We start from the raw sequence: 23,082 nt of genomic DNA, 5'->3' as shown, positions 1-23,082 counted from the left end.
GGAAATACAAATTCTTGTCTCCCAAATTTATGCGGTGTGTAAATAATACAAATAGCTACATAACACTTATTTTCAATGCCTACTCTGTTGTTAATAAGACTGATTTTTAGTTTCTAGTCTTACCACAATTACCTCTCTTATTTAGGATCAGGTGCCAAGAGTCATAAAGCTTTTTAATGCATTAAGTCACATAAAATTGAAAGGAGAAGCCCTGGTTTAATACCTGGTTTAATACAATATGTTCACCATTTTCTTGTTGATTCATCAATCACTCTTGGTTTCATTTAAAGGCCGTTTGCTCACTGGCGACCTAATTTTAGATGTCAATGGAGAAAACTTGATTGGAGTAACAAATGAAAGGTATGTTTGTACTGATTCCTGAACGTTTATTAGAGCTTGGAATGTTATATATTGATTATTTTGGACGTTATCAATGACTGATTGAAAGAGCACAACTACCCTGAGATCCTTGGAGTTCAACTGGCAGGTATTTTATCCTATAGATCTAATTCAGCAAAAACTGTTGTGGAAAAGTTAAGGATTTTATATGCTTCTATAACACCAGAATCAGCTGGTTTCTTAGTGACACAGATTACAGAATGTGTGTGAAAATAGCAGAAGCGGTTAAAATATGTTTATAACTATCTGCTGGTTCAGTACTGGTGAATGTAAATGATGGTAGCAATCATGTGATGGCACAATGAAGGGGAAAGAAAAATCTGTAGATGGTTTCTGTAGCTGGATCTCTAAGAGATCAGTGCAGCTTTTAGTGCTGGAGATGGAGATTGAAAATTCAAAGAAAAATTGCCGTTATGTATTGTTGCGGGAAATCCTGAGCCAGGCACACCTGAGCAGTAGCTTTTGGTGTGTTTGTGTTGCTGTTGATCCTGAAGGAGGCCCAGGAAGGCAGCAGGATGGACCAAGGGGGGATGGGGACAGAAGGGAAGGGAAAGAGAGGTCAGTCCCAGTTTGTTGCTGTCAGCAGATGCACCACAGTCTGTCTTTTGCTCTGTTCCCCAGTGCTCACTTTGAGTTTTGCTGCTGAGCTCTTTTCTCTGTATGTGGCTGTGAAAATTAACTACCTTAGCAATTTGTCCATTTTCCTGCTCTTCTAGCACTCCCCACTTCTTGCCAGCATCCTGGTATATTTATTTGGCCTTTTTCTCCCCTCTTCTAGGGCTGTTGACATCTTGAGAACAGCCTCAGCCTCTAATCACATGTCTCTGCTCGTTGCTAGAGATGAAGAAGCAAAGTAAGAGGAAAAATTGTTTTAACCTCAAAACTAATAAAAATCCAGTTCTGTTTCTCTGGGTAGGTGGGTGGGCTTGCATGTATTTTTATTTCAGATTAGTTTTAATTGCAGAATTGCACCACATGTCACATTTTTCTGATGGTACTTGATACCAGTTCATTCTGAGATCACTTGCATCACTTCAAGTAGCAAGCTCAGGCCAACTTCAGTTTAAAGAGAAGGATTGTAATGTTATGTTTACAGCTAATACCATTAAAAATTATCAGCTGTGATAGTTTTTGAAATACTTCTCACATTTTAAAATAATGACAAATGAGGACTCCGTTAGAGCTACTACAAAACTATAAGATTTAAACTGGTCTTGCCTTCTGAAAAAAGGCAGATTCAGTTGTGTTTTCCCCCTAGAAGTTTGCTTTTCAATCTCTAATGAGCTTTGAATAGTTTGGATAAGTAGGTTAAACTGTTCACTGCAGCAGGTAGTCCAAAATATATTCATTTTAAGGACATTTATGGTAAATATTGCTTTAACTTGACTGTTGGACGTTAAGCATATAAAGCAATATTGGCAGAGAATCATTGGCAATGTGAGAATCCAGGTCTGTATCCCCTTTTGACTTAAATCTCGGGAGAAAACGGCTGTTACGTAACTTTTCCTGATAACCGTTGTGAGAGTGTCTGCTGTTACTTGCCATCCCTGGGATGTTCCACTTCCAGAGTAATCTCCCCATAAAGGATTTTCCCCTAAATTCCTTTAGCCTTTTGTCTGAGTTAAGCTTCCTCTTTCTGTTCCTTTATTTTTTTTGTATTTGACATACATTTAAATCACTCTGTAGCCTCTGATCTCTTGTTTTTTCAGACTGCCTAGATATATGAGGTCCACTCTTAATCTGCTTTTATCTAAAGCATACTGGCCTAGTTCCTGTAAACTCCTTGAATAATTAAAATCCATCAGTCCTTTAACCACTCCAAGGGGGAAGTGCAGTAGCCTGGGCAGAATTTGCCACTCCATCCAGTCCCTGACCAGCCACCTGTGAATTCATTTCTTGTGACTTTGCATTCTAGCCTTAAAGTATGTTTGGTTTGCATTCAGCTGTGTTTATGTGTGTGCCCTGGGGCCAGCATTAGTACAATAAATGTTGTCCTTTTTTAAAATAAAGTGCACCCAGGAGTTTTGAACAACCTTCAGCAGGCAAACTGGAATTACCTGGGAATTACTCTCCTTGCAATCAGTTAATTTATTTTCTCTCTGACTAATTCTGTAATATTAAATTGGTGATGTTTCTGACTTACATCACTCTAGATTATTTATATCTTCTAAATCAGTTATCACTGAGGTAATCAGAGCTCAGATTATAAACTTTTTTTCTTAAATTAGGCTGGATTCAGTATCAGATGAATCAAGTGTTTTTGTTTTCTCTTTAATGCCTGTCATAGAAGATGTACGTAATTGCCAGTCTGTTACAATATGATTGGTGTCTGCAAGGAACTTCTGCTTTTGTTTTTCAGTAGTTAATAAATATTTCTTCTATCCCCTTGTTTTTGAGGAGCCATATCTTTGTCGGTTTCTTCTGGGTTCTTGTTCAATGTAATTGAACTAAAGGCATTCTTTAAAAACATGAGTATGCTATAGATGTATAATCTGATTCCCTCTAATATAAATAAATTGTTCTGGACCTTGGTAGTACCACTGTCTTGTTATCTGTAGTTGATTGTATTACAAGTTTTTAAAGTTTTGCAATTCAGGGTAAAGAGAGGCAAAAATAAAGTTTTTTTACCAACAGTCCATTTCATCCACAGTGTGTTGTTTTCCCACCTTTATCCTGCATTACTTTTTTTTTCTTTTTTTTTTGCCTTTTCTGACCATTTGACAGGGCCTTCCTCTTTCAGTTGAGGTTGAGCTTCCTTCTCTGAGGAGGAGCAACTGTTCAGTACAAGCAGTGCAGGTTTCACAGGGTTCATTCAAACTAACACCAAATCCTGACAAAGACAATATTTTTATTGGCACAGGAAAGAATGTCATGACCTGATGGATAAGTATGGCTCTCACAGTGACACCAGCTCTGCAAGAACTTCTCCAACACATCAGTTAGCTGGTGAGAGATCACTTCCAGCCTGAAGCAATCCTGGGGGACAAAATCAGCCTTGGGTGGAATAGAAACTTGTACTTAAAATTCCTAATTTGAGGGGAGGTGTGTTGGAGGAGGTCACTGAAAGTCAGACAAAACACACGTGTACCTTGAGGAATTTGTGTGTCAGTTTCCTCAAATCTTAAATATACTGATGTCTATTTTCAATTTAATTAATGATTTATGTGAAAAGTTTTTGGTATTTCTAGCTGAAATGTGCCACAAAATATGAATAAAAATTTCATCTAGAGCACCATGAATTCTAATCTTTCTGGAAGTGCTGCCTAATTAAGATGCCTTTATATAGCATCGAGGAATTAGTTGAGATTTTGTATTTTGCACCCAATTTGAAAAAAATCATCACTTGTTATGTTTTAAAAAATTATTCCTGGAGCCCTGGGCAGCTCTCAGTTCTTAACTGTGTAGACTTTTCTTTGGTTGTCTGATTGCTTAGTTTGTCTGTTTTCTAGTATGAAAGTGGTCCTACTGAACTTACTTACATGAGCTGAAGTTTTGTGCTTTTTCCCAAATACGGGTTTTATTTTTTTTTTCTTTTTATTATTTCTTTTTTTGAAGCAAAATCTGTAGACAGCCTTTCTTCTGGGTCATCCTCAAGGTCGCAGAGTCCTCAGTTGCATCCGAAGGAAAACATAACCACCAGCAGCAGAAATAATTCTGTGCCAGCACCATCCCCAAAGCTTCCAAAGTAATCTCCAAAACTGACTGTACCTCTCGTGTGTGAGCTGCAGGAAATGCTGTATTTGGCTGGTCAGGAAAATTTGGGTTGAGCACTAAGTGTTAGACTTTGGGTTTATTTTTTTAACTTTAGTCTTGTAGCTCGTAATACCGTTGACATTGCAGACTTTCCATTTTATTAAGTTATTTTTCTATATATTTATTGTTTATGTGGTAGAAGTAGATTAATCAGGTTGATTTTTTTAGTGTCTCCTAATGAATTAATGTTCCTGGTTTAAGTGTACCCAGGTACTCCCACAAGCCTTGGATTTATATAGTAGAGAGGAGTTTTTAGCCTTGTAACATAGGTATCAGTTCTTGTTGTAATTGTCAGAAGTGCCTGAGGTTGCTGATTTTGTAGTAAATAGTGTAATACTTGAACACTGAGATTAAATGTCCACTATTTCTATTTGTTACTGTAATACATATTTGCAAAACCAGTAAGATAAAGATAAGTTATTGCTTCAGTCTTTATATTATCTACTTCTGTGAAGTAATTCTACTTTTCTTTTTCTTTGTGTCTCTAGTGATAGTGCATTTCAGATTATCTCTGTTTGCAAAGGAACAAGCCTAGGTTTGAATATTGTGGGAGGAATTAACAGAAATGAAGGGCCTTTGGTATATATTCAAGAAATTATCCCTGGGGGTGATTGCCATAAGGTAAAGGCCTTTTTTCCCTTCCTTCCCCTTTAGACACCTGTATTTTTGCCTTAATTTAGTACATGTTTGGTATGTTACATCTACAGTCATATTTTAAATACTAAATGTGTTTTGTGTTCCTCCTTGCCTTCTCTTTTAACAGAATTATCTCACTGCAATGTAACAGAGTTACATGGTAATGAAAATTTATTCAGAAGTTCATTTGAGGTAAATGAGGATCTTATTCCTCAGTTTGTGTATGAGAAGGTACAAAACCAACTTCTGTAAGAGATTGCATAATGCAAGGTAAATCAGGAAGGATGGGACAGAGCTACAGATGGCACCTCTTTTTTATTTTCTTGGACATTCAAAAAATCTTATTTCCCTGAGACTTAATTTAGATGGATCCTTGCAGTTGGAAAGCAAATTAGAAAAAAATATTCTGGAAGTGCAGACTGATAAAGTGTGTGAATTGGTGTTGATTACTGTTTTAATTTATGACCAATGTAATATGTATATCAGGGGGATTTGTCAGTGTAAAAAGTAAATAAATAGTATAATTGCCTGGTTCAGGTACACAGAACTGTTTATCCAAGTGTCTCTTCTGGCATCCTGAGTAATTATGGTTATTTGGAAGTGTAGATAGTCAACTTTTGCCTCTGGCCCAGCAAGAGGGGACGATCTCAATTCATGAACAGTGATTTTTGTCCCCAAACAGTTTATAACTATTTGTTACTGAATTTTTGTAGGCTAAGTTAAATCCTAAAATGCGAAGCTGGAAGATAAAAATCCAATGTTTCTCAAAGACCTATTTCAGTAGATTAATGGTAATCATTCCTCTTTTATTTTCTCCTATTTTGTTGTGGGTTCTAAAATATTTTTCTCACTGTGAATTTGAGGCCTATCACACCTAATCAATAGACTGAGGCTAAGACATCAAATTTCAGTAGGCTCTAATATTTGCAATAATAGAGGTAATTTTCCAACCCTAATTATCCTGTTTGGGAAGGTGAAGCAGGAAGCATATTTTAAACCTCTGCCACATGAGGGCACCATTGAAATGGATATCTTTGAACATGCTGGATGAAAGCAAAAAAAAAGATATACAGCTTTTTTCTTTAACCAAAACCAAAACACTGTGTGACCAAAAAAAAAGGTAATAGGCATGGGTTTGAAACAACACAGCTAAAATTATGGTATGTGGGTGTTAAGTAGGTAAAATTATACTGGTTTTGAGAAGGTATTTTACTTTTTTCCTGTGTATCATTGTCTGTACATATTTTTTTTTTCCACATAGATTGATTTCGTAGGAGCTGAAAAGCAGAGACATGTTCTGTGTAATGTGATGTGTATTACATTAGACAAATGTCATAACTAACTCTGTAACCATAGGTGAATTGCATGAATTTCCAGTTAAATTGCTGAGGCCTCTGTTAAAATGTGAGTAAAGAAAGCTGTCTTACTGAGAAGTCTAGCCTAACATGTTTAAAATCTTGTCTTAAGAGTCTCTGGGACAGAAATGTGAGATGTTCTTGTGCTAGTAGAGAGCTGGCAAGTAATTCAACAGAACCACAAAGTTGACAATATTATTTCTGTCATGGTTTTGACTGGTGAATCCTAATAGACCAATCTGGTTTTCTCATTAAGTTTAGCATGGCCAGTGAGTGTCTGCAGAGTTCCATGTATTGCCATGAACATTTGCTTTTGAAATGCAAATTAATCCAGCTCAGAGCTGAATTAATTAGTAAAGAAGCTTCCTAAAGTCAGATGGGTTGGTGCTGGAAAAATCTGTTTTTTCTTTCCTTGGTTTTTTTTTAACAGAAATATTTATCTGGATCCAAAGTTCTTCTTTATACAATTTCTGAGGTCTGTTCTCTCTGATGAGTTTTTATGATGACTGCTTTAATAGTGAGGGATGATGGTTTAATCTGCTTATTTCTGGAAGATTGTCAGGCAGAATGCAGAGCTGTTCTTGATATTTCTTGTCCTAATAGAACCAGGGGAATGTGTCCAAGTGCTGTGACTATACAGTTCTTTCTGTAGTGTTAGCAGTTAATTTAAAAGTTGTGGGTTTGGTTTTATATTTGTTATTTTAGGATGGACGATTGAAGCCTGGGGATCAGCTGGTGTCCATCAACAAAGAGTCCATGATTGGAGTCTCCTATGAAGAGGCAAAAAGTATAATCAACAGAACAAAGATGAGGTGTCTGTTACTGTCGAACAGCCAACCCTCCAAGATGGTTTAAGAGATATTTATGATCAGATTAATGTGAAATGTGTTTTTGTGTGCTTAGAGGAAATACAAGGGATACTAATTTTTTTAAATATTCAGTTGTAATATTATTTCATAGAAAAGACTCAAATGCACCTTTCAGGCCTGCAAAATTGTGATACTTTAATATTTAAAAAAAAAAGACAGTATTTGTCTTTGTAATTAATGATGGATAACAGAACATCCTTTTAGGAAAATAATTAAATAAACCCACACACAGTGTTTGGAAACATGTAATTTTTGTAGAAGTATAATCTTATGAATAATATAAGTGTACAATATGTTGAAATTTCTAACATTTTAATTTTAGGTTTGAAAATTTTTGGGAGATAGCTTTTATTAGGCAGAAAAACATCCCCAGTCATCCAGAGAATCGGCAGCGTCCTTTCAGCCTCTTAACATCTTCTGTAGCACATGGAGAACAACAGGCTGCACTTGGTCCTCTTCCCTCTCCTAATGGGAAGTTGCTTTCAACATTCCCTCCAGATGCTGTGAGTGTACTTATAACTCCTGTTAGAATAAACTCAGCAAATGGTTGCTTTTTCCTAATTGTAATTGAGTTTCCATTTTAGTAAGAAAATTATTGTCTATTTTCCTGCACAATATTGTCTTTGGAATATCAAAACTTTTGGAAAAACCCATGTTGTATAACAGGAGATTAAAGCACACTGATGAGAGGAAATAGTTGACTTGGGGTAAGAAAACAAATTAAACAAGCATTAACTGTGTTCTTAGATACCAAGTTCTCCTTTATTGTTTCTCTAAAGTTTTGGAATTAGATATAAATAGTTATATATTTCAGAGTTTAAAATTCCCTGTTTACTACATATGTGTGAGTACAGTGCAATCTCACACTTGCTCTGTGATGATGAGATTTTTGCTTAAAAAAAGTCCTAGAAGGATGCGGGGTTTTTCCCCTTTCTTTCGACTAAGCAGCAATTGTTTTAATTCATACAGCTCACCATTAGTGTAAAGAAATAATGTTGACCGTGAGAAAGAAGATTTTAAGACTATTATTGCAATTTTTGAAAAAACTTTTCAGTTTATCATATTTTTAAAGCTAAATAAAGTATTGCCTTAGAAGAAGGAAGAAGAAAATGTTCTCAAACACAAAGTCAAAACAGGTGATTCTCAAATCTTCTTATATTTGTACTTAAAATTCTTGCCCATTTTTCTTTCTTATTAGGGATATAAATATTGAAGTGGGTTGCCTAGAGAGACTGTGCTATCTTCACATATTAAGATTTTCAAAACTCAAGGTTTTAATGAGGCCCTGATCTCTTTTTTTCCAATGCTCTTCCTTCTCACCACCACCCCTTCCATGCCTTTCTTTTTCTCCTGGGGTTGTTTTTTTCTGCCCCCAGTCTTCCTTCCTGTCCCTTTTTTCATTAATGTCTATTTCTGGTTTGGCTTGTGATCTGCTTTAGAAATGGTATTTCATGACTTTTCATTTCCTCTTGTAGATGGAAACTGGAGTCAAGATGGGAGAGCAATCTCCAATTACTGCTCTAGACGGCAATCCTGCTGATGTGTCTGCCACGGGTAAGTGCTCATTTAATTCCCTGCCATCCTTTTCCTTGTTCCTTCAATAACAGTCAGACAGAACATAGTGCATAGTGAGACTCAACAGTCTTCAAAAAAACCAGGAATATTGCACTGTTTTTATACTCCTAAATAAATAAAGGACTGAGATCAATGGATTTTTAGTAGCTTCTGTCAAATATCACTTACATCGTCTCTAACAAACAGCTGCAGCCAAACAAAAAAGAGTGATCACAACATTTGCTATACAGCAGTAATGATAATAGACTCAGTAGAAACCAGATAATGAAGACTCACGTATAGATCAAGATTAGGTTGCCATAGAAACTGTGCTTTCTTGATTTGATGAAATTCTGGGGATGTATGCTGCTTGCATGGTTTTTTTCCTTAAATCAGGGCAGCATATTGAAAGGATAGAAATAACTTGCAGCCCTCTTAACAGCTTTTCAGTTCATAACAAATACAATATATAGTGTATATTTGTGCTTTAGAGTCATGACATTCAAACAATGGCAAGAGTCACTGATCCCATCTCTAAATATCTATTTTGAAAACAACATTTAAGGAAAAACAGAGGTTTTGAAATTTGCTCAGAACCAAATCTGAGCTGAACAATTGTAATTCCTGTGGGAAACAGATGTGTTGTATTTAGAAACAGTGAAAATGCAGGAGTGGCACAATAATGGGAGTCCCCATTGACGCTGTGATAGAACTGACTCTTTTCAGTATTTCTCTGTGCAGACCTGAACTTTATTCTTTTTCGTCAGGCAGTAGGAATTAAGCATAAGCTGAGCTTCTCAACTTGATGTCTAATGTACTGAGAAGAGGAAGAAAAAATACACAGGATCTGATTCATTCCAGATGTCTCTCCACTGATGTTATTTCAATTGTTCTTGCATTTATTATAGCCCATATTAGATATTCAGATTTAAAATGAAACAGCTCCCATATTGCAAATCGGACAGTTGGTTTCCTTCGTTGAAGGGTGACCTGACCAAATATGGGCTATTGAAACTGGAAAAGTTTTAGTATTGAATACACCTGGAGAATAATGATCACACAGTTTTTACATATTGACCATGAAAAACACTACAACTAAATCAAAGGAACAAGACAAAAGTCTTATTTTTTAATATATTCAGAATACAAGACTCTTGGTTAATATAATTCAGTACACTGGAGCTTCATTGTTTGAAGACACCAAGAAGGCCACAGTCTCTTTAACACATCTGAATAATGTAGGTAGTAGAGCAGAAAGCACAAATACTTGCAGCTCCAGTTTGTACTGCTTCTTGCCATGTTTGATTTTTTTCTTATTTAACAGCACATCCTTTGTCAAACCTGCCACTTCTTTCATGCTGCCCTTTTTCAAGGATAAACTTTCAAAGATAACCTTGAAAAATTAAAGTATTTTTTAGATGAGATACTATTTTTTTAACACCTTATGAAAAAAATTAGCATAGTTTCAGGAAGTTTTTGCACAAACTCACACATGAGGCTTTTTCATTCTGAGCTGAAGTGAAATTGTGCCAATTCCACCAAGGTTCTAGCCCACTGTCTTCAGAATTTAATATAGCATGTGAGAGGTGTTAGTGTCAGAGATTTTCAAGATGTTTTGGTTTATGCTTTTGGCATGTAAAGAGAATATAAATGGCTTTGAGCTTGGAAACAGATACTCTGTGAAACTTAAAAAATTTTTTAAAAAAAGAATTCCCTGCAATTCCTTCTGTTCCTTTAGAGAGAATCTCAAACTGCAAGATCCTTTACTTGTCAAAAGCTGGTTTTGGTTTCAGTACCTTTTTAATTCATTAAGGAAATGATGAATTAAGATCTACATTATGTTTATAAATAATGAATGCAAACAATTATTTTTTTTTTTATTTGCATACATCTAAAATCCAAAGAGTTTAAAAAAAAAAACCCATGCAAAGTTGTGTTTCTGACTGTGAGGGTAGAGGGGGCTGATGGATGATGGCCTGATGGACAGGAGTTCTTGGAAAAGTGTTCCTTCCCAGGAAAAAATACTGAGGAGCCTGGGGAGTTCAGCCTAAGCTCTCTCCACACAGCCCATGGTTGGGAACAGGTCATTCCCTCTCTTTCCCCAGTGTTTTCTAGATCACTCCATGTGGGAACTGTCAGTTACGCCGAGGGTGTGTCTTGGAGGTCTCTCTTGGAATTCACAAGTGTGTTTCCCCTTCTGTTTCCTGAGTGTCTGTGTAACTCTGAGAGAAGAGAAAATACCACGAGGAGAAGCCATATGCTTGATGGATCACTCAAAGTTATTCCTGGTTATTTTCTGTTAATTTGCTACTTGTCACTTTTTTATGCAAAAAAAATAGTGGAAGTGGTTGATACCCATAATTTTTGTTGATTACAATTATGTCTTTTAAAAGAAGAAGTCAGTCTAAGGATTAACATGTATTTTTGGCAAGTGGGTATTTAGCTGGCATCCACTTGATGAGCAGAGCTTCAGAACAAATTTTTCAAAGCAATAGTTACAACTACATCATTATTACTTTAATTTTTTTATTTCTTAGTTATTGCCCCCAGCCAGAATGATGTTTATGAGCCCCAAGGAAAGAACTCAAGTATTCATCTCAAAACAGAAAAGCTGGAGAGGGTAAATACTTAAAATCTTCTGAGTTTTGCTTCTTCCTCTTCATGATGCAGGTAAAACCTCTAAACAATATTTCTAGGCTGACAAACTCTAAGGTATAAATGACACACAGAATTTTCTATTTGAGTAGCTCTTTAATGTTGCAGGCCAACATTTCAGTTTATACATTGGGCAAATTACTGTTTTTGTTAATCTAATTACTGATTAACTCTTCTGGGAATCAGAACATCCCTCAGGATTTTTAAAGCAGTTATTAAGGACAAAGGGGTTTGCTTATTACACTCATCTGTATTCAAGGTTAAATAATATCTGAACATCTCTCAATGAGAAGGAAAAGTCACAGAGTGGCTCTGGAATAAAAGTGTTGTCAGTGAGAGTGTACCGGGATACAAAGGCTCTTTGAAGTGTAGCTCTTTAATTATTCCCCCATGTCCCTGCAGTCATTATCCTTAGTCCTTTCTTTTTTCAGTCCAAAATAAGTTTTTTCCTTCCAGGCACTGAATTATCTTGGGCTTCAGCTCACAGATGAACAGCAGCAAGCCCTAAGGCAGCAACTTCATAAAGATTCTAAAGGAACAGTGTCTTTTGGAGGTAATAATTTGTTAATTACCATAGAAAATAGTGAAAAGTAGGAATACAGAAATGGTAGATAATAACGATTATTATATTTTTTGTCAGTATTGGGTTGCTGCTGCAAATAAAATGATAGTTTGAGGCAAGAACCTTATTTTACTGTAGAAAATAAGCTTGAAATTTTGAAACTAAGTCATGGGAATGCAAATCACAAATTTATCTAATTAAGAGCAGCCTTGGGAAAGTTTTATTTTGTGCTCACAAAATCCTGAACTTTTTGTTTTGACAATAGGGAACTGTAATTTTTCCAAAAATTACTTGGGAGAGTTTTGATGGTTAGGGAGGCTTCTTGAAGCAAGTAAACTGACGGATCATTTAACTTCAGTCTGTGGGAAGCAAGAACATTTCAAGTATTGCATATAGAAACAGATTTGCAGGGAGACCATCATAATTCTTCCAGCTAAACCTAATTCTGATAGGATTGAGTTGCTGTTGTTGGTTATGACAATTTTGGTTGATGACACTGACAATTTTAAAATATTTTTCAGAAACTGTGAGACATGATGGTTCTGATGCTAAAACTGATGGAAATTTCACTTTTCCTAAAGTCTATGAAAAACACTAGTGTGTGAAAACTAGTATTTTGTACTTAAACATCCAGAAAGATCCTCAGTGAGAAAGATACTGGATCTTCTGTCAGATTTTATGTGAAGTAAACTGACCTTTATATTTCCACTTTTCTGTCATTGCGTAGCAGAATTTTTTAATTAAAAATGTATGGGTTATCCAAGTCATGTTGATTGTGAATGAGGGAGTGTTTGTATTTAAAACTTTCAACTTGGTCAACATCAATTTTACCAAGCCTCTGTCAGGGGTTTAAAGGGCCTGAAAAGGAAACCATGAGCTCAGAGCTAGCAGGAAATTTTTCCTTTTTCCTGTCTCCTCTGGTAAGGCCAACTTCTTGGGAAGGGCAGGTGTATATACCTGGTGTGCAGATTTATTTCATTTTTCACAGGCACCTGCCAAATGCAGAACATCCCAGGTACTTTGAAGGTGAACTTCACACCACCTTTGTTTTCTTTTCTCCTTCACAATTTGATTTGAGGACATTTCATCCCACGGTGTGTTTTGGGCATTTTTATTCTTACCATCTTTAACAGAGCTTTCTCTTTGGAGATATCTCTCTGATTTTCCTATTTTCCTTTAGAAAGCTTCAAGGGCAGACACTGCATTTCTCAGAGTGGCTGTTCTTGGTGATATTGGAGTTGTGTTGCATCAGTGATCTGTTACTAAGCTGAACTTCTGGGCTACAACAACAAAATCTGAACTGTTTTTTTCCTAGATTTCTTTGAAGTTTCAAGAAATCTGTTGTCCATGCAATCAACTGCAGCTGATGATGGCCACAAATCTGTCACCTCTAGGGTCAGTGAAGTTGCCAGCTTACAGGACTCACAGGTAAAATATGTGCCTGGTCAGTGTTCTAACAACTGGGAGGAGATTATTGGAGAGTTTATTGTATGTAAAATAACTCCAAATCTTGGGCAGATGTTTAAAACAGCTCGATAGCATGGGGTTCTTTAAGATAGCTTAGTTTCTGTGAAGCTTTTTTAAGCTTTTTTCTAATTTATAGGAAGCAATTAATGTAATTTAATTCTGGTTTGTTGTATGTCTGGACAACATTGATTTACTGAGGTCTCTTAATAAAATTTGGGTTGTTAAAACCTGTGTGAGTGATAAACAACTACTGGGCACAGTGATTTGAACTACTGTGCTACAGTGAAAACCATTTTATTCTAGAAGTGACTTCTAAAAAGAGCATTTTTAGTATATGAACACTAAAATAAAATGCCTATTATTTAAAATATTAAAATAGTGATGTATTCTTGATAATTTAAAAAACACTTTATTAATCCACTTTAAAAGGAAAAGTAATTGTTCCTTTGGAAGATAAGTTGGTTAAAATTTTCTTAAATGTTTTTAGCATTTTCAGATCTATAACTCAAAATTAAGATTTTCTTCTCATTTTATTAACAAGAACTTTTAATATAAGATGTTAAAGATTATGGAAGACACAGTTAGCAATACATTCTAACCTTAAGTGTTTATATACACACAGTTTGTAACCTGTGATTCCTTGGAGGGTGATGTGGAAAGACTTAAGAAAGAAAGAAATGAAGCTTTAAAAGAAATGAGTAAATTAAAGGTAACACAATTTTTATTTGCTTTAAATTATTCAAGAGACTTATTTTTTTTTGAGTTTGCATAGTAATTTTCTTTTTTTTTTAATTTCATGTGCAGTTTTTCATAAATAAAATGGCAGTGCAAGCAGTCTTAATCATATTTGAAGACTGCTTACAATGTATTTGTGGAGACAGTGAATTTTAGCTGTTACACTGAACGCTAACACATTTTTTAATCTGATCCACAGAGAAATGAGACTAAGCAGACATTTCACAGAAGTGAATTTGGAGAAATGACTGATTTGCATGGCAGTTTTATTTTAAAATGTGTGATGCTTGTAACTGCAGAGTCTGAGCATGTGCTGATACTTTTGAAAGGAATCAGAACTGGAGGATAAATTAATCTGTGTGCAAAATTAATACGTATTTTCCCAGACATTAGAAAATTCCCAAGACTAAAGCAGTAAATACTCTTATTGTTTATTAATATCCCAGGTTCCTACCACATTCCCATGGTCCTGAATTTCTGTTTTAACAAACCAAAAGATACATGTATTCAGGATACATAACTCTGATTCTTGGACAGGAATACTGAGCTTGGGATAAAGACAATTAAAAAATTGCCTCTTGGTCCAAAAAAATTCTTGCTGTAAATTACAGAAACATTGGGTTGAAATGGCCAGAGATCTGTTCTCTGTTCTGTGCTCAAGGATTCTTCTTCAGAGAGCTCTGTACTGAAATGAAAGAACCCTGTTTACATTGAGCACGGTGACTGCTGACCCAGAGTCCCTAAATTGCTGATGTGGAAAACTGACAATGATCAATCTATAATTAATTGCCTTATTTCTTACACTCTTTTACACAAATCCCAGAAATGTTCAGTAAATAATCCTAAAATACTCAAGAAACTTAAAAAGCATCAATGAACTCACAGAAAAGTTAGCTTTTAGAGATGGTTTTATCACAGGTTTTGTAAAAGCTGTTGATAGAAGTTAAGTATTGCTACCTGTAGTTTTGAAAGAGCTAATTGTTTTAGGACCAAAACTCTTCTATTATTCTTTTTTTTTTAAAACAGGAAGAATTGTCTGAATCTGTGGACTTACAGAAACAGTTAACAGAGCAGCTACAAGTAGTCAAGCAAGTATGTTGAAGTTTCTAAAAATTACAATTATTTAAAAATTTTTAATTGTTTTTTTTGTGAAAGGGAGAAAGGAGCACTTTTTGTCTTGCTGCTCATACAGACTATGCTTTCACACTGATTTCAACACAAAGTGCTTCTTGTGTTACTACAGAGCTTTTGATTAAAAGTGGAGAATTGATCCTTCAGTTTTTAGAGCAGTAATATATTTCTCTACTATTGAATTGAGAGTGGAACCCTAAGACCAGCTGGATCAATGAAGTGGCATAATGATGTAGTAGAACCTTTCTGGTCTTAGAGATTTTGCTGATTTTAGCCAACAGTGAGCCTAATTTACAATCCTAACATTAACTATTTTATATGTCAGCCAGTCTTAAGTGTGAAAAAATTACCAGGAAAAAAAATTGTAGTTAGGGGTTTGTGAGGAAAGCCTTGTTTCTGTCTCCAAATCTATCTATAATTATGAGCCAGTAAATCAGAGTATTTGGCCTCCTTGTGTCTTTTAAAGGAAATTCCCAATTAAATGTAAGTCTCATGTCAGTTATAGCCTGGATTCAAAACCAAGTGGCTTTCTGGTTCCCTCTTTTCTCCTGAACACCCTGTCAGCTTTTTCCTTCTAATGAGCCTGGCTGCCTTCCTTCCCTCCTGCACTGCTGCACCTATCCTTTGCAGGTTTCTCATGTCTGATGTCATGTAAAAATGCAAGAGATAAAGTTTAAAAATCCCATGTATTAAGATTAGTCTTATATTTTTGCTCATAAGACTAGTTGAGCACCTTCATTATCACCTTTTATTCCTTGAATGTAAGAGAGCTGCTTGGAAGCTTTTTCCATTAGTATTGTGTAGTTTCCTTCTGTACACTGTGGGGAAATAAGTTGGGTTATCTTCTGGATAAAATTTAACTGGAAGATTGTTCCAGTAATGCACTTGGAAGTTCCCATTCTCTAATGGGTTGACTGTGTTGTTCTAGACCAGAGCACTTGTTCTGTGTATTAGTCCAGACTAAAGCTATTACAAAGTACAATCCCCAGTACAAACCTGCTTTTTCTGGGAAGGCACCCTTGGACAGGGCTGGTTTAAGATGTTTTAAGTGGCAGCAGTGCCCATTTGCCACCACTCGAGGTCCTCCCACTTTTATTTTTCTCAGGTACTGTCGTGTGGTGATGAAGTTCAGCTTTGCCCTGCAAACCTCCCAGGGATAAATACTGATTTTCTTGTAGGCATTGAAAGGGTTCCATATAGAGAAGTCAAAGAGAAATAATAAATTATATATAATTATAGCATTGTGTGATTTGTTTTAGGACATGTAAGTGGGCTTTTAATGGACATTTTCTTTTGTTTATACTTGGTGCATTTTCAAGTGTTTCATATGTGTTTTTATATATATATTTCTGTTGTTTAAAACCAATATTGGCACTGAGATTCATGGTGATAAGTTTTTTAGAAATAGGCTACCTACAGTACAAGTTGCCATTTAACTTACGGTGTGCATTCCTGCTTGAGCTGAAGTTTAGTGAAAGGAGTTAATGAGTGCATTATTGAGCCCTAATGGCCTGATTAAAAGTAACAATCAAAGTAAACAAAAAAAAACAATTGAAGTCTGTGCGTAAGGTCTTCTGTCTTCAGTGTAATTTAAGCATTTTTTAAAAATGACTGCCTTCATGAAAAAAGAAGGTTTTAAATGAGGATATAGGTTACCAGTCATGTATTGGGGTATATTTTGTGGTATTCCTATTTTCTACTAATTGCGAATTGCAGAGATTACAGATTAATTAAGACAGGGGTACAAATATTCTGGTTAATAAACATGCTTTGTTAGTACCAATTCATTAAACAGTGCTTGACTCAGTAACTAACAGCGTGAATAAACTCTTAAGATTAGAAATGCTGCTAAACTTGCAGTAAGGTAGTAATTATTTTCTAATATTGGTATGTGACAATTAAAATTCATTAATTGACCTATTTTAGCTTTGAAGTTGTGATATAGCACTATATCTTTGGGGCTTCCTTGAAATCATATGTAAGCTGAAATTGGCACCAAACACAGAAAGGCACTTTTGCGTACCTGAAGTCTTGCCAAGAGCATGAATGTGAAATCTGGAATGATGTCTTCTGTCTTCCTGGAGGAGTTGGACTGGATCCTGTGCTGCCTCAGAGTCCTGGAGTATTCCAGCCTGAATGATCCCTTCTGTACAACAGCTTTTTCTGGGCAGTTTCTGTCAGCTGAAGCACTTAGCTAAACATAGTAAATGGGAGAGCCTGTAAAGATAAGATACTGTTTGTGGTATTCCAAGCTCCTGGACTCAGTTCATAGGGCTGAGATACGCTATTCTGCGGTTGTTTTCTCTTAACAGGGAAAGAGGGGCTTTGAATGGCTGCTATTTTGGAAGCAGTATGTAATTTATTTCACCCTGCCTGAAAGAAGGATTGGGTTTGTTTCATTAGCTTTTTTTATTTTAATACATAGTAAAGATATTAAAAGTTCTTTTGAAGGATAATTTCAGCATACAATTTTTATAACATTAATCAACAAGCACAGTTGACTTGTAACTACAATTTTCATGTGCTTTAAAAGAATATCTTAGTTCTGGTGGTTTTGGTGGCTGGAATAAAACTTGGATAAAACCTTCTGGCACTCTGAACCTGTACCTTGAAAGTGCTTTTTTACAGATTCAGCTTCTGTCCTCCAGCTTTCAGTTCCTTATTGGTTGTAGTGGCTTCATACCAGATTAGGACAATTGGCCCCATCAAGCATTTATATAAATGAAATATTAGCAGCTGCAGATTCCCTATCTGTTGTCTTAGAATCCTAGATTGGTTTGGATTGGAAAGGACCTTAAAGCTCATCTCATTCTAACCCCTGCCATGGAGAGGGACACCCTCCACTCTCCCAGATTGCTCCAAGCCCCATCCAGCCTGGCCTTGGACACTTTTTTCATACATTTGAGTGGGACAAGAGCTGTCTTGCTGAAGTGGGTGTTACGCATCAGTTCTTCACTGGTGGGGCCCCCTTACCTGCACAGGTGAGAGAACCCACTGTGTCCCCACAGTGCCAGCTCCAGTAACTGGAGAACAGTGAAATCTATTCTCCAGTTCCACAAAGGGAATAGTTTCCCTTTGTGCCCCTCTGCTCCAGCAAACAGCTCTGGTGTGTCAGAAGACTTTACTAATTCAGTTTTAGTGTGTATAATTGTTTAATTGTAATGTAAGAAGCCATTGTTCCTTAATTATTCCTTTAGGTCTTTCACCATTGAAATCTGGTCATACTTAGTCTGCTATTACAGAGAAATTAATATTCAACAACTAGGGTTCTGAAAAAACAACAGAGGAGTAAAGGCAGTTCTGGATTGTAAGAGTTTAAACCTTTATCTCAAGGAGGTATTCTTTCAAAATGAAGACCTCTCTTTTCATAATAGCAATTTTCTCTTCACTTTTCTCATGTCGGTTTATTTAAATAATTCCTAAGTGTGGGTTTTTAAGACGCCATCCTTTTTCAAGGCCTCTGTGTTCATTCATATTAGTCAAACTTAACATCAGAGCATCCTTTCACTTTTGTCTCTGAGAGTCTTTTTCCCACCTCCAGCCTGCTTCCCAAGGATGCCTTTGGTGCTGAAGGCTCCCAGCTCATCCTCTGTATCAGCAGGGCCCAGCTCTTCTTGCTATTGACTCATTTTGTTTCTTACAGTGGCCATAAAGTGCCTTCCCTAGAGGTAGTAATTTTGACCCCTGCTTCTGTAGATTGATAACTTCTTAGGAGTCCCTGTGTTCTCTGAATTGTTTCTAGGAAAAAAGGAGTGCCACGAGCAGCTTGCAGGAGGGGGGATTGTTCTGTTGTGCTTTCAGGGAGTGCGAGCAGTAATGACCCTCACACTGTTCTTAGTGCTGCAGACACACAACTCTGACACCAGCGTGAGGAATAACACACACAGAGCAATAAGCTTGGGATGAGTCTGTGTTTCCAGGTGCAAGTGGTCCTCGTGTAGTTCACCTAGTGCTTCCAAAGGAAAAAAGAAAACCATTCTACTTGCTGTCAAATTAAAGGTCACTTAAATGGATCTCTTACCACTTGTGCCCTGTAACACACCAGTGCCTGTACAGCACCAGTGTCACCTGCCTTCACTAGTGGTGTTGCTGTTCTACATGTGTGGTTACTTCTTCTACTGCTCTATTTTCTGAGAGACCAGGATGTCCCTGGCCATCATCCAAATTGGTTTTATATTGCAAAGATGAGGAAGATGATGTACTGGTTATATGTGACTGATATTAGCTGATTTATGGCCTGGAGTATATTGTTCATTAAGGCTAACAGTGTAGAGGTTAAAAGTCGTGTGAAGCTGAGATTCGTAGATCATTTTACAGAAAGAACATTATCACAAAGTATAGGAAAACCTGACTTGAAGGATATTGATTGTACAGAACAAATGCTTCTACGTGAAGAAAGAATTAAATCTGCATTTGTAAGTTTAACTGACCTCTCTATAGACATTTGTATCATGACACATGTTATATGCAGTTTCTTCCACAAAACAGACAGATCTGGTCATCTAGGTTTTTTAGAAACAGCAGTTTCAAACCTAGCTTCTAGAAGGTTGTTTCCTCCATGTTAAAGAGTCACAGTGTGTTTCTCCTCTACAGCTACCTGTTTTCCCTCTAGTTCCATTCCCAACCAGGGTATAATGATAATAATAAGATGTAATAGGTAGACGAGGAATAGAATATTCACCTAAGTATCCTTAACTGAGCACCTTCTACAAAAAGCTTGTAGATCTGTGAATTTGTGTATTCAAAGCTTATAACTTTAATTATTCAGAAAATTGATATAAGGTGACTTTTCATACAGATTAATTAATAGCTGAGGGCAAAGATGGTTTACTAGTTTTGGTGCCAGTGAGCCTGTATATTTTGTGTGAGCAGTTTGTTTGTTTTATTCCTAGTGTGTAAACCCATCTTTAGTTTGACTTTCTAATTTACTAATCAAAGTTAACTTCAATTAATATTCAGTCCTAAAATGAACTGAGCAATATCTTTCTTGAAAGGACATGTTGCAACATTTAGGGATTACATTAGCTGAATTAAAGCTAACAGTTTCTGATTTTTCTGTTTTCTGTATGTTATTTAGATAAAAGTTTTATCCGACTCTCTTCTAATGTTCTGTGATAATATAGGATATTAGGAGCGTAATAGGAGCAGGAACTAGGCAGAAAAATAGTTTTTATAAAAAGCACTGATTCTGAGAAGAGTGTGGACTGAATACTTGCATTAAAAGTCCATGTACGTGATGTGTGAGCTGTGACTAGAGTGTGAATTCAGGCAATAATAATAAAATGAAGTAACATCTCATTAAGGTACTTTTTTGGTATGGAAGCAGTGGGGCAGATCAACAGCATCTGGTGCATTTCAAGGAAACCTTTCATTCACGTAGATTTTCAGTAATTGTAGAACTCGTTGTTTAATTTATTAGGAAAATTATGTCTCTCTGCTTACCTGTTTTTCATTTGCACATCATATATTAAAAATTAGCAATTGAGCCCTCTAACCATGAACACTAACAGGTAGCCCTGAGGCCAGCTGCAGTACTTGTGAGCTAAATCTGCTTTTTTGGTAGTTGGAGTTGTAACTTTTCCACTGAATTGTATCATCTGCAGGAAGCCAAGGCAGCTGTGGAGGAGACAAGAGCCCTGCGAAGCAGAATTCACCTTGCAGAGGCTGCACAAAGGCAGGCCCGGGGAATAGAGATGGACTATGAAGAAGTGATTCACCTGTTAGAGGCTGAAATTGGAGAGCTGAAGGCTCAGCTCGCTGAGCATTCTGGCCAAAATAAAGTAAGCAAAGCCTGTCAGAGTTACCATGGTTTCCTTCCTGTTATCATGTATCTTGTTTTCATTTTCTTTTCATCTGCTTTTCTAAAGTAGGTCACTGTTTGTCTTGTATTATTCAATAACTGGGATGATGTGTAGCGAAGGGGGTAATGCGAAGTGCACGAAGCTTCCTTCCACCAGACATCTTTGGGCTGGAAAAACAGGAGCTCCCAGCATATTTGGGTTATAGGTCAGCATATCTCAAGCATTAAGCATGGAATAGTTTCTGGGCTGCAGATACATTGTCTTTAAAGGACTACACCTTGCATATATTTATATGCTTTTGTACTCATGTGAAAATGGCCTTCAGGTTTATGTTTTTGTTAGGCAAATAACACCCCTGTCCTGTTCTAAAGTAAACTTAGATTTAATTAAAATAATCATTTAAATAGTACTAATCCCGCCAATTTTTTTTTTTTAATTGAGCCTTATATTTTAAACCCACATCATCTTCAGTGAGGCTTTTCAGAACAGGCTAAGAAATAAAATATTGGAGGCACTTTAAAATTTTTCCCTGTAACTCCTGACCTGTGTTCTAGACACGGTTTGAACAAATGCAAACAGGTTGGCATTTTTGAGATTACCTTGTTTTTCTCATGAAAAATGGATGTGCATATGACCTGGTGAAGAAAACCTACTGAAATGTTGCCTTGTTTAATCCTGAGAATTAATTTAATATTTCAAGACATTGGAAGGTAAAGCCAAGCTCTGAGGTAAACAAGCTTGCAGAGAACAGCTTAACCAAGTCCCTGTGGTTCCCACGGAGGAATTCCTCTCATTCAGTTGTGAGTGATGAGGTGAATCACACCCTGGAAGTTCTTTCTGAACATTTGGGTGAGATGCCCCATCTTTTATGTCAGGTGTTCTTGCAGCACTGTTTGTTTTCTAGGACTTGTATAAACAGCCAAATTTTAAGAAATTCAGAGGGTGTGGGTTACTTTCCTGGGGGTTTGTTCCAGAGATTGTAGCTTGAATTCCTGAAATTCTGACTGACTACTTCAACACCTGTGTGGAGATTTGAACCTCTGCATTTCTTATCCAAAAGAAGCAGTATCAAGTAGGTACCAACTCCATATTACAGCCTTTTTAGTGTGAAAGATGAGGTCCCTCACCAGCTCTTTCTCCAGAGTGGACAGTGACATTATCAAAACAAAGGTGTTTGAATCAACAGATCCTTTGGCATTCAGGGTGATGATGATTCTGCTGCTTTGTACAGTGTATACGAACAAATTATTTGCTTCCAGTAAAGTTAATAAGTGGGTTTGGGTGATTTTTCGATAAGAGTTTTAGAGTAGGTTGTGAGCTTTCAGAATGATCACCTGCAGTGTGATGTAAAAGTTTATTTTTAACTACAGTGCTGTTTTCTGTATTTTGGAGAGATCTTTCTAGATCTTGTGTCCAGCAGACAGCTCAGCTAAACAGACATGCCCAGGTACATGTGAGGACTTCACTCGTGGTTCTCTCACAGGAACAGTGCCAGGCACTCTAATGAAACCCAAAGCCTCCAGGACTGGATCTAACAGGGCTCACATCCTCTGTGCTGAAGGAGAGAGGGATGCATAACACTGATCAATAGGTTATACGAGTGCATGCAGAGACATCCTAGGGGGTAATTTCCTCCAAGATGTGCCATAATTACTGTAGTGGCCAAAGGATGCAAGCTAGGGGACTGAATTTGTTCTGGCTGTTTATGGCACCCTACTGAGGGATACTGTCACCATCAGGTTGGTATTTTTGATCCATTCATCAGTCGGTTCAAACTCTCTTAATTTTCAGCCCTATCACTGTTGTTGTCTTCCAATTTTAATTTACCTTTCTATCATTTGCCAAAATCTGTTGCAGTTTGGTGCTGATTTTCCAGCTGGTCCGGCATTCCAGTTATGAGTTTTACAGAAATGTAGAAAAGAGTGTGTTAAACATTCCAAACACTCAGTTCATACCATGTCTCTGTGTGATCCATGGGAGAAAATTATTAGAATAAAAGCCATAAAATACCTTTTCCAGGAGAACATTCAAGACTTGAGAAAGAGGGTTACGGTGCTTGACTGCCAGCTGCGGAAATCGGAGTCTGCCAGGAAGACATTTGAGGTGGCCACTGAAAAATTGCTACAATTTGTAGAGGTAACTTTGCCTTTCATTTCTAGCAATAT

General features: G+C 36.6%; 1 protein-coding gene across 7 annotated transcripts in view; it reads left to right on the top strand.

The window, feature by feature from the left end:
* The window catches only part of STXBP4 (syntaxin binding protein 4), an 80,975-nt gene that overhangs the window by 10,307 nt on the left and 47,586 nt on the right, over window positions 1-23,082 (top strand). For all 7 annotated transcript variants that reach the window (XR_004243793.1, XM_032128726.1, XM_032128722.1 and 4 more), the window contains 15 exons: window positions 291-360; window positions 1,178-1,252; window positions 3,260-3,345; window positions 3,955-4,084; window positions 4,641-4,773; window positions 6,849-6,955; window positions 7,335-7,515; window positions 8,488-8,566; window positions 11,104-11,186; window positions 11,678-11,774; window positions 13,099-13,211; window positions 13,873-13,959; window positions 15,012-15,077; window positions 20,720-20,896; window positions 22,937-23,053. Coding sequence is in view for 6 of the 7 variants with exons in the window: in XM_032128726.1 (XP_031984617.1) it covers window positions 291-360; window positions 1,178-1,252; window positions 3,260-3,345; window positions 3,955-4,084; window positions 4,641-4,773; window positions 6,849-6,955; window positions 7,335-7,515; window positions 8,488-8,566; window positions 11,104-11,186; window positions 11,678-11,774; window positions 13,099-13,211; window positions 13,873-13,959; window positions 15,012-15,077; window positions 20,720-20,896; window positions 22,937-23,053 (1,601 nt within the window). In the remaining variant the exon portion in view is untranslated. The remainder of the gene's footprint in view (window positions 1-290; window positions 361-1,177; window positions 1,253-3,259; window positions 3,346-3,954; window positions 4,085-4,640; window positions 4,774-6,848; window positions 6,956-7,334; window positions 7,516-8,487; window positions 8,567-11,103; window positions 11,187-11,677; window positions 11,775-13,098; window positions 13,212-13,872; window positions 13,960-15,011; window positions 15,078-20,719; window positions 20,897-22,936; window positions 23,054-23,082) is intronic.

The sequence above is a fragment of the Corvus moneduloides genome, chromosome 19 (genome assembly GCF_009650955.1).
Source record: "Corvus moneduloides isolate bCorMon1 chromosome 19, bCorMon1.pri, whole genome shotgun sequence".
NCBI classification, from domain to species: domain Eukaryota; kingdom Metazoa; phylum Chordata; class Aves; order Passeriformes; family Corvidae; genus Corvus; species Corvus moneduloides.
This window is presented reverse-complemented; position numbering and strand designations above follow the sequence as displayed.